Source organism: Sciurus carolinensis, chromosome 10, assembly GCF_902686445.1.
Source record: "Sciurus carolinensis chromosome 10, mSciCar1.2, whole genome shotgun sequence".
NCBI lineage: Eukaryota > Metazoa > Chordata > Mammalia > Rodentia > Sciuridae > Sciurus > Sciurus carolinensis.
Window position 1 is genome coordinate 119,975,933 of NC_062222.1, and position 12,399 is coordinate 119,988,331.

The 12,399-nt window shown below is 39.7% G+C and overlaps 1 protein-coding gene across 1 annotated transcript in view; it reads right to left on the reverse strand.

Moving 5' to 3' along the window:
- The window catches only part of Stim2 (stromal interaction molecule 2), a 176,724-nt gene that overhangs the window by 61,442 nt on the left and 102,883 nt on the right, over positions 1 to 12,399 (reverse strand). Inside the window, 1 exon segment of the mRNA XM_047566298.1 lies at positions 10,170 to 10,284. Within this exon segment, the coding sequence (XP_047422254.1) occupies positions 10,170 to 10,284 (115 nt within the window).

Below are 12,399 nucleotides of genomic sequence, written 5' to 3' on the forward strand. Positions count from 1 at the left end.
GCATATCCACACAACATACGCAACACACCCTGTGACAGTTGAGAGAGACTAATCACATATTTTTATTATTGTTGCAATTTTTCCATTTTATTATTATTGTGTTAGTCTTTTATTAAGCCTAATTTATAAATTAAACTTTATCTACTGCAGATTTGTGTGTATAGGGAAAAATACAGAATATAAAATGTAGTACTATTTGCAGTTTTGGGCATTCACTTTGGTCTTGGAATGAAGGTCCTGCAGAGAAGGGGGTGCTACTTCATTAGAAGACATCATAAAGGGGGCTTGGGAGTGTAGCTCAGTGGTAGAGTGCTCGCCTAGCATGTGTGAGGCACTGGGTTCAATCCTCAGCACCACATAAAAATAAGTAAATAAAATTAAGGTATGGTGTCCATCTACAAAAAAACAAAACAAAACAACATCCTTGTTAAAAAAATAAAAAAGGAAAGAAAAAGAAGACATCATAAAGGATTTACTGAAGGAAAAGTTTAAAAGTTCTGGCCTCCTAAAAACTTTAGAAAATATTTTCCATAATTAAAAAGGGAACTCTGGGTAACTATTATGGTTTAGAATATGAGGTGTTCCCTGAAAGTGCCTGTGTTAATGCAGAAATATTTTTAGGTAAAAGAATTATGAGAGATACTATCTAGTCAGTTCATCCTAGTTTGAATGGACTGAGTAGAAACTATAGGCAAGTAGAGCAGAGTGGGAAGAGGTGGGTCACTGAGGCATATCCTGGAAGGGTTCATCTTCACTAAAGTACTTTCCTTTCCTTGCTTCTTAGATGCCATTAAAGGAGTAGTTTTCCTCCACCATGCCCTTCTATTCACAAACCATGGACTACCCTTCTGAAACCAAGAGCCAAGATTAACTTTTCCTCCTCTAAGTTGTTCTTGCCAGGTATTTGATCACAGTGACTCAAATCTGATCAATAAAGAAACTGGTACCAGAAGTGGGGTTGGTGTGATGACTAACCTGACCACACAGTACAGAAGGCTTTGCAGCTGGATTGTCGGAAGAGTCTAAAAACAATTGGAGATGCAGGATGGAAAACCTTTAGAATGTTGTAAGCACAGCTTAAAGGGGGATGCTGGTAGGAGCTAAGAAGACCAAATGCATACAACAGAGATGGTGCTCATGAGGTTTCAGAGGAAAATGAGGACTCAATGGGGTAAACACTAATCAGTGCTTAGGAAAGTTTGCAATGAGATAAGAAGGACTCTGAATGTGATAATGAAGGAAATGGAGAGAAGTTGGCCACTTCCCTCTATCTCCAATCTTTATGTAAGGATCAAAAAGAGTGGCTGTGGTTGAAAAGTAAAATACTGGGCTGGGATCATGGCTCAGTGGTAGAGCATTTGCCTAGCAGTGTAAGGCACTGGGGTTTGATCCTCAGCATCACATAAAATGAATAAATAAAATAAAGGTTTTGTGTCCATCTACAACTAAAAAAAATTTTTTTAAATAAAAGTGAAAGACTACACATAAAACATTTTCAGAACTGCACCTGTGCAGTGAGCATGCAATCTAGCTCATATATCCCCCCTGCTTGCAGACGCAGTGCAGTCCTCCATTGTAATCCAGTCTGCCACTGCAGAGGAGTACATGAATAATAAAATGTCCCAAACTTCTCTACTGAGTTCTCCAAGTTCTTTCTTTGCAATGAGTAAATAGTATGCTGGGGTGTCTGCAGCCCTGGGGTTGAACAACAGCTATAGTTGGCAGGATCCCAAAGAGGAACATATTGAGTAGATTATGGAGTTGGAAAAGAACATCGGGTCTGTGGGGGAAATCCCAGGCTGGCCATAAGCACTGATGTGGTTTGAGGGGATTTCCCTATTATAGGGATGGGGAACACTGTGTGAGTATGAGAACACCCTGAAAACACCAGTTGGATTTCTTAGGGTATTGAAAACATCATCCAAAGTAGTCACAGAAAGTGAAAGGAAACAAAGAATACATGGCAGCAGTGGCATGACCACTGCTTTGTGCATTATAGCCACAGACTGGGAATTAGCTACTCAGGCTAAGTTCCTAGAGTACAGGAAGAGTGGAAACTAGAAAGAGGAGCCTGCTTAGTTCAGGTAGACAGCATGGATGTGCTGCATGGCTTTCAACTAGCAAATGAGTGTCTCTGCATGCCATTATGCTAAACAGAGGGAATCTTGCAAGCCCATAGTCCATATTAGGGAGTTGGTGAAAACTAGAACTCTCAGACTGTATTACTTCCAGTGACTCAAAGTTGAGGTGGAAGATGATGATAAAATGGAAGCTAGATCAATAATGATCCAAAAGTTAAAGACCCAGCAGAAGTGGTCTAAGTGGGCAGATTCAGATCTGTTCTGCACTCCAGAGAGATATTTACATACTACCCGAAGACTCTATACTCTCACAGAGCTGGTGAAACTTCAGTCCAACTTCAGGCAGAAAATGAAAGAAAGTATACTGGAATGGCTGCTCCACTTGAGACAGTGGAGCAGAAGGCATGATGTGGAATGGTACAGAACTATCTAAACTGACTTTAGTAACTGTTCACCCGGGTTTATGTCAGCAGCTTTACACCACCAGTGCTGCTGATGAAACTGTGGTGTCTTTACCAGCTTAGACACTTATCACCACTCACAATATATGGTCAAATTCAAGAGATGTTCCTATGCCTAGAGGTACCTGGGACCCTATGGTATGAAAGAACTACGGAGCTATTTGTGGGAAATGGAAATGAAACAGACTATTCACATGCAGCCTTTCCCAGGAACAGACAGTATGACTTTTACTGCCAGGATTAGGGATGCAGTGCCCACGTGATCAATATTATCCCTAATTAACAGGACAGCCACTCAGCAAGCAGTATAATGTGATAGCAGATCCAGCAGAGATGGAAAGATTACAGCAGAAAATGAAGTCTGTAAAACAAAGCCCAAACTGGAAGAACCTCTTTGAGTCTCTCATAGACTGAAGTGGGTAGACTTAATTGCAGAAAGAATGGATGAAAGGAAAACAGATAAACAACCTAATGCCACCCTGTAACAGGTATGGAAGTAATTGCTAAAGCCCAAGAGGTTTCATCCATTATCTGCCAATAAGGAAAAGAAAAGGGAGACAGTCAGAAAGACAGATTGGACTTCTACTTCAAAAAGACACAAAGACAATCCTCTCCTATTAGAAGATGTAATAGGGCCTGGGGATGTGGCTTAGTGGTTGAGTGCTTGCCTAGCACATGTGAGGCACTGGGTTCAAGTCTCAGCACTGCATATAAATAAATAAAATAAAGGTCCATTGCCAACTACAAAAAAATTAAAAAAAAAAAAAAAAAAGATGTAATGGAAGCAGAATTCATAGTTCCCCTTGAGAAGTCTTTGAACCCATGGCTGTAGGACAATTAGGGTAGAGGTGAAGGTTCAGAGGTCCAAACCACACCTGTGGATCAGAGACCATATGCAGAATTGGCAATACACGGTCTTCAAGAAATATTCAGAGAGCACAAGCATTGGTGGACATACAAGCTGAGTGTACATTGATATACGGTAATCCTAACCAACTCTCAGGCAGGTTAACTGCTATTGTTGGATATGGGGGGTGGAGAGAAGTGACAATCCAAGACATAATGTTAACATTACAGCTTAGACAGATACCTTCCCCCACCTACTACCAACTCTGGTTCCTTAATATATAATAGGTGATAATATCTTGTGGGGGAGTTCTGTTTGTGTTGCTGGGAGATTTAAGCATGTACCAGCTGTAAAGTCAATGTTAAAAAGGTATGCTAAACACCATATATAAACTGGCTAAAGTAAACATAACTTGCCTAACCCACAGTACTTTTAACTCCCCTGTGTGGCCAGTTAGAAAGTTAGGCAGGACTTGAGAGTGGACTACATGGCATTAAGGTGATCCCTCCACTTTACGCAGTCATTCCCAACATAGCCACCATTCTAAATGAACTTGGCACTCAACTGGCAACTAGAACTGTGTACTAGAACTTGGTAATGCCTTCTTTAGCATAAATACAGTCCCTGAGAGTCAAGACCCATTTGCCTTCACATGGAAAGGCCAACCATGGACATTTATGGCATTACCTCAAGGATATTTGCATAGCCCCACCATGTATCATGATATAGTAGTGCATAATGAAGAAACCTGGTCCCAACTTCCACATATAAAAATGTTCCATTATGTTGATGACAACCTTCTCATTTCCGAATCTTGTTCAGCTCTCACTGAGGCTGCACTCACACTTCTATCTCATTTCCAAGGCAGAGGATGGGACATAAAACCCAACAAAGTGAGGGGCCCTGGCTTATCAGTGAAATTCTTGGGTATTATCTGGTCACGTCAGACAAAGGTTATACCTCAGGCTATGATGAAGTTCAGGAATTTCTACTTCCCAATGCAGTAAAGCAAATTCAAGAATTTGTGGGACTACTGCTTTATTGGAAGGCTGTCATCCCTCATCTGGCTCCCTCATTACGACCCCTACATAGTTTGTAAAGGAGAGGCACAGTAGGTACTGGACTAACCAGCATTCTGTGGCATTTAATCAGGTTCAACAAACAGTAAAATAGGCACAATCCTTCGGGGCACTAGACACATTCAAATCTGCTGAGCTTATTGTTTATGTCACTCTGGACAGCTTTGGATGGGGCTTATAGCAGCATATTAAGGGACATAAGATCCCTATTGGATCTTGGTCACAGTTATGGAATTGGACAAAGGAATATTATAGTTTATTGGGGGAAAAAATGTGTGCTACTTATGCTGCCCTTCTTGCCATAGATCCCATGGCCAGAGAAGCACCACTCACAGTTGTGACCACATACTCTATCAGTGGATGGCTACAGCAAATAACCAAGGACTCAAGATAAGGGGTAGCTCAGATGGCAAGCACTATGAAATGGAGTGAATACCTTTGACAGCAAGGAAGACACTACTTCACCTCTCAGCTTAGAATTTCAACAGTTCTTGGGACTGGTCACATATGTGGCAGAAAAGGGTAAAATGCCAGAAGACACGTTTCTACTTGGTTCACGCATACAAGAACACCATCATCAGTCTGACACACCGATGGATCAGCAAAAGGAAATGCCCCAGATGTAGATCTGTAGCCTATCATCCAGTGACTGAGACTCGGATTGATAAAGGACAAGAACACAGTAACCAGTGGGTAGAACTGCGTGCGAGTGGTGTGGATGGTAATTGCTCATGAAAATGGGCCATTAACTATCTACTCCTACGGCTGAGCTATATTCAGAGGACTTATAATGTGGCTGCCTCAATGGTAACAACAGTGGATGACTAATGGCAGGTCTCTGTGTGGAAAACAGTTATGGGAAGGTATTTGGCATGTCCAAATCAAAGTTATGCCATGTACCACATGACTGCCCATTGCCTTTTCTAATTTCCAGGAAATAATGAGGCTGACCAACTGGCAAAGATAGCTAGAGGAAGCCCAGCAGATGAAATCGCTACTTGGCTACATTGTAGATTAAAGCATGTGGGTTGAAAGACTATGTGGGCAGCTGTGAAACACAGGGGGACTGCCTATAAAGAGGTCTTATGTTGTTGCTGCATGCCAAAACTTTTTTGCCTGCTATCAGCACTACCCATGACAACTGGATATCACCAAGGAGCACATCAAATTAGAAGATGTCCCTTTTCAGTGATGAGAGACTACACTGGCCCTCTCCCCTTATCAGAAGGGGCCAAATATGCAATGATTTGTGTGGACACAGTTACAGGCTTGATGCAAGCCTTCCCCAACTATTAAGACAACGATTAAGGTACTGACCTGGCAATTATTAAGGGATTGATTCAATCAAGTGCCATGTATGGCACACTACCGATAATTTGATAATTTAGAGTGACCAAGGAACCCATTACACAGACCATGACATACAACAGAGGGCTTAAGACTAGGACATACTATAAATTTTCCATCTGCCATACAATCCAACACAAGTTTGATTAATTTGAAGAATGAATGCCCTGCTGAAACAAAGACTGAGAGTAACTATGCAGGTGTAGGCCACTTGTCTAACTGAGAGACAGAGAACACAAATTGAGAAACCCAGATATCAATGGCCTGTGGCCATTTCTATAATGTCTCGCCCAGGTCCAACAGTGTTAAGTACAGATAAAGAACACTTAAACCAGTCTGGGACAAAAGTAATTACCTACTGTTGCCAGCTCTTTAAGATATCACTTTGGAGACAAGAAGCATGAGTTGGCCATGGACTGTACAAGCAGCCCCCATGATTTGCCTTACTGACCCCTTGAGGGGTCAATTTACAAATAAAGTCTGTGTTGGGAGTGTGGCCTTCACAAGCACATGTAGTTACCATTGGGTATCATCACCCAAGGACCACTTTCTATCAGCTTATGGCAGTTAAATACCTTAGAGGTGTCTTATTTTTTCTCTACTCCTGAAGTGTATCAGTTGTTCAGGCAAGTCTACTGTGTAGGCAACTTTTCTAACATTGTATAGTATCCTGTATACTGTCTCAAGGAGCTGATCTGTCTTTACTGGTGCCTATTAAACACTTGTCATATTCTCCACAGATCACCGACAAGTGACCTATTCCTGAACTGGGCAATAGAAGTTGCATATCATGCCAACCAGACCAACTGTTGGATCTGCTCAGAATTCCCTGTGACTGCAGCACACAGACTTTCCTAGGTAGCCCAACCTGTAAATGCAGTGGAATGGACCTGACTAACACAAAACTGGACTAAAAACATTCACTCATCAGTCACTAAATAAGACTTTTGCTTTGATTAGAGAGACATTACATATCTCCTGGGTACCCTGGATATACTTATAAATGGAATGCGCCTTCATGAGAGGTAGGACCTCAAGTTATAGTGAAAAAGATAGCTTTCCTTTGTGATACCAATATGACATGTCATGATAACTAGTTGGTGGGCTCTATGCCTGACCCTCTGTGTGAGAATACAGTCAATTCAACGGATGCCCTCAACCCATCATCCCACGTTACACATAAGGCTTTCGCCCTGCCGTGGGGTACGCTGTGGATACGTGGGCCCTGTGGATGGCCTTACCTACTTTCACACTGGACAGGACAATGTACCTGCCTTATATCCCAGCCTGAGTTCTGCTTCTTCTACCATACACTCCTAGTAAGTGGGAGAGCATAAAGGCATGCCACACAATGCAGTACTGTGCCTCTTGGTAGGTCTACCCATCAGCTGTTCTTTCCCCACCAGCTGCAGTGATTGATGTGGAATCTCAGGTACAGGCTTAGCTTCCCACACTGCTATAGCTCTTCATCAAACTAAATATAGTATAACTTTGTTAACTGAGAAAAACTACTCACACAAGAAAGGTGGTTTTATAAAACAGAATGGTACTATATATGATTATGGCTGCCCAAGGTGCAGTATGTACAGTCTTAGGAACAGAAAGTTAAGTCTATATAACTGATAATACAATATTATTCATGCTTTAACCCAAGTGTCTAAACAAATTAATGCTACTGATGCTGTTTGAATTGATATGCTCTCTGAATGGTTAGCCTCCCTTCCCCCAGCATACCTTGTATGCTATTTTTATAAACTCAGCATGACTGCATATAGGTTCATGCTGTTTGTACTGCTGTTGTAGAATATGAATGCAATGTGCCTCCAGACTTTCACACTGGATTTCACAGAAGACATGGGGCAGTATGAGATTGTGAGGGCCACTAAAGGGCTTCCAAGGCACTAAATGAATGGGATGTTGGGGAAACAATAATCAGAGCCTAGGAAAGATTGCACTGAGATAAGATGGACTCTAAAGAATATGATAATGAAGGAAACAGGAGAAGCTGGACAGGTGTTGGGTTAAATACTAATCAGTGTCTTTCTTAGATACTATGGTGAGATAAGGAGGACTCTAAAGAATAATGAAGGAAATGGAGAGGGACAGTTGCCCACTTTCCTTACCTCCAATCTTTAGGTGAGAATCAAAGCAGAGTGACTGTGGTTATAAAGTAAAAGACTGTACCCAAAAGACTTCTGAAGAACTCCACCTTCACAGTGGGCACACAACCTACCCCTTATATTCCTTCTTCTTATAGGATGGTGGGACCCTCACTATAATCCAGGCTGCTGCCATAGATTGCATGAGTAATAAAATTTCTCAAGCCTTTCTATTGAATCCTCCAAGTTCTTTCTTTGGGATCAGTAAACAGTACACTGGGGTATTTGTAGCCCTGGGATTGAATATGCCTCTACTTGGAATTCAGTGATAGGCCATTCATGTCATATTCTAATAAAGAACTTACCGGTTTTGCTCATGTCCTAAGAATTTGCATGAGGCTAAATTTAAAAGTGATGGACTAATTAATCTGGCAGAAAGAATTTCCAGGCAGCACAGAACTAGTCAGTGTCATGGACTTTGCCCGCAGCTTTTAGCCAGGTTTACTGTGAGAATCATGAGTAAGAAACAGAGTTGAAGGACTTTTTAAAACTTGCAGTTTGACGAGAAAAGTGCATGTAAAACTGGGGCCAAGAAGGGTGTGATTTTAAATGAGACTATAGCCACTAAAGAGGTGCTAAGTACTTCACATAGGGACAATAGGAATGCTGGTTTGAGGAAATCTCAGGAATTTGCAAGACCACATCCATTACAGACTCAGGATGGGGGACAGCATGCTTGAACAGGGGCACAGGAAGTTGTTTCATAATGCCCAGCCATCTAGGCACTCATAGACCATTGCAGCATTTGTTCAAAGAGGCCTGACTACTTATTTTTCAAGCTGTCAGCACACCTTGGCATCATCCACATGGTGCTCATTCTGTAGTAATGTAGGATTCTGGAGTTAAGAGGTCATAGAGGCTTCTACCAAGATTTCAAAGAAAAGTCTAGGAGGACAAAGTGTAGTGGGATCAGAATCCCTGCAGGTTGGTCTTAAGAGAGTGATGTGTAAAGCTGTGAAGGTAAAGCCAAAACTGGAATGGAGATCCCAGAATAAGAGATGCCAGTAAAGTGGACTGTTTGCTGAAGAGAGCTGCTGACTGAAGAGAGGATTAAGCTAAGGGAGAGGCCAAGAGCACAATAGGCAAAATTAAAAGTGTGAGATAGACCAAGCCTTTTGGAGAGCACATTTATATGCCTTGTGTTCTAGAAGCTATAGATGGAACAATAGGACCTGTTTGCCTAGTTGAGTTTCAGTCTTGTTTTGATTCATCCCTTCTTTCTATGCCCCTATACCTCCCTTTTAAAAGGTAAATATTTCCTCTGTACCACTGTATATACCTAACTTGGACTTTTGGGCAATGCTGGAACTGTTATGAGTATGAAACTCTTAGAGAAAACTAAATGCATTTTACATTGTAAGAAGGACATCAGCTTTTTAGGACCAGGGGAAGAATATATACGGTTTGGATATGAGGTGTCTTCAAAAAGCTCCTCTGTAAATGCATGAATGGTAAAAGGCAGAGTGATTAGATTATGAGAGTTGTAACCTCATCAGTCCATCATAGTTGGAATGGACAGACTGGATGGTAGCAGTAGGCAGGTAGGGCATGGTTGGAGGAGGTGGGTCCCTGGAGAAATGCCCTGAAAAGGTTCATCTTACCTGCAGCACCTCCCCCTACTCTGCTTCCCTGCTGCCACAAGGGGAGCAGGGCTCCACCACATCCTTCTACTGTGATGGTCTGCCTCATCTGCCACAAGGTGAGCAGCGCTCCACCATACCATTCCAATGCCTCGTCTTGAGCCCAGATAATGGAGTTGGCCTACCACAGAGTAAACCTCTAAAACCATGAGCCAAAATAAACTTTTCCTACTCTAAGTTGTTCCTCTTGGGCATTTTAGTGACAAAAAGCTCACTAACACAGTTACACTATGTTCATTTGATAACATTTTTAAATAAAGCACTTTAGTATCTGAACCAATACTTCAGAACTTAAGTTCTTGGGCATATATTATCTATCTTATTCATTCTAGTATAAAGTAACAAATTATCTGAGAACAGCCTGATGCTTAATAAACCTAAGAAAAAGTTGTCTTTCAGAATAAAAACTGAATTAGTTACTAAAATATAAATATTCTCATATAAATATAATTTTTAATTTTTTTTGTAAAATCATATGCAATTAGTGAATTATCAATAGCTATGCAGGGTAGAAGTAGAGAAGATAAGGGATCACAATCACTACAATAGTCTTACCTTCTGATGTTTTCCACCGTTTCCATAAATCCTCAACAGTTATATGTTTATCTTCTCTGTGCAGATGACTATGTTTATTAGTAGCATCTTTATATTTCATATCTTCTCTGATAAACTATAGAAAAGAAAACACTATATTCAATATACTAAAATTAACTAATTTAGTCTTGATTTTAAAAATCTTATATATGGCTATTTTTCAGATAACTGGTATATTTTTGTTATTCTAGAGTCATATTTTTCATACCTGTTTGTTACATGTATTTCATGAAATGCCTTCTACTAACTATGCCAGTAAAGCATCAGTGTAAATACTTATTCAATATTCCCTAGTTACTAAGTTATATAACAAGTATGTCTACACACCTAAAACACACATACATAGTCATTTAGCTTTATGAAAGTCCTATAAGAAAACTATTATTTAACTTTAAGACACAGATGAGAAATCAAGGTTGAAAGAGATTAAATAATATGACCAAGGCTGAAATAATGAACAGCAAAGTTGAGATTCCAACCCAAGCAGTGGTTATACTCAAGAATGTTACACAGTTTTACAAAAGGGTGTTTTAAAACGTAATACCAATCTTTTCAGTTACTGTATCATATTTCTGTTTTCCTTTTAAAATATTACTTATAACTGAAGGGCATTTGATTTTGATGAGCAGAACTAGTGTATTTTGCAATTATACCCTCTATTAATCTTACTTTAAAATATATACAAAGCTGGGCACAGCAGCCCATGCCTGTAATCCCAGCACCTCAGGAGGCTGAGGCAGATGGATTACAAGTTCAAAGTCAGCCTCAGCAACTCAGTGAGGTCCTGAAGAACTCAGTGAGACCCTGTCTCTAAATAAAATACAAAAAAAGGGGTGGGGATATGGCTCAATATTTAAGTGACCCTAAGTTCAATCCCTGGTACTATTTAAAAAAAAAAAAAAAGTGTTTATATATGTGTGTGTGTGTGTGTGTGTGTGTGCATGCGCGCGAACACGCACTCACACAAAGAAAGAAAGCAATAAAATTATTTATGTACTAAAATCCAACCATTTCTATGTTACTTCTTTAAATGTTTCCACTAACAAATAAAAAGCAAATTCTTTTTTTATGGCTTACCTATCATTTATAAATCTTTTCCCTGATTATCTTTTAGGCTTATCTCCTGATACTTCTCCCATATAAACCCTTTAATTATACAATACCGACAGTTTTTTCCATGTTCTTTCAACCTCAATATTTCTGATATTCTTGTTTCATTATTGTTTTACTTGGTACCTTTAATGTTTTCTTTTTTCTGGTTTCAAAAATTTAAGGATTATTTCAGAAATCTAAAATGCAGAAAGTAAAAATCTCCCACAGCCCCAATTCCAGAGGCATATATTTCTGACATTTTTATACTGACAATGAACATCATCTTCAGACAAAAGATGAGATTTTGCTTTTTAGTAGAGTTGTTCTATACTAAACTATTTAGCAGTGATATGATATCATCCAAATCATTTCACTTTTCTGAGCTTCAGTGAGCTTGAATACTAAAAGAACAAACAAGATTTTAGGATCAATGAACTATTTAACATGTGGTCAAGAGACTAGTGTCAATCATCATACTGACTCTGGTGTACACTAGATAATGAAATTGGCTGTGGCCACTTACCTTTATAGTCGTTAAGCAATGCTTTCAAAGCACCTGAACCATGCATGTTATAATACCTCTCCATAAGAGATTAGAAATTCAAAAACTGGTCCTTCATCACTGATGGTTTCCATAGCACTAATACAAACCATTTACTTTAACATTTATGTATCTGCTGCTCTAAATATTGCCCTACTCCTTTTTTCTAACTGCTTCTTTTTAAAATTATACTAAAGGGCACCTAATTGCCCCAACTTCTACATTCATCTCTCCTACTTTTCCTCAAAGACCTAGTAGAGATACCTGGAAAAATCATTGCTACTAAAATGCTCACAAATTGCCTTTATCTAGGAAAACCCAAAGTAAAAACCATGATGAGATGGACTATGTCTTGGAAATGATCCTGTCACTTGGAACAAATTGGAAGTGTTTCATATGTGATACATATTATAAACAACATCTAAGAAAATCCTCTTCACCATATGAAGGCTTAGAATCCCAGAGTATAATTATATGGCTTCAAAATTACTACAGTTCAGAAATTAGAGAACTTTTCCATAGAATAGATACTGTATTCTAGCTTCTTAATATTTCAGA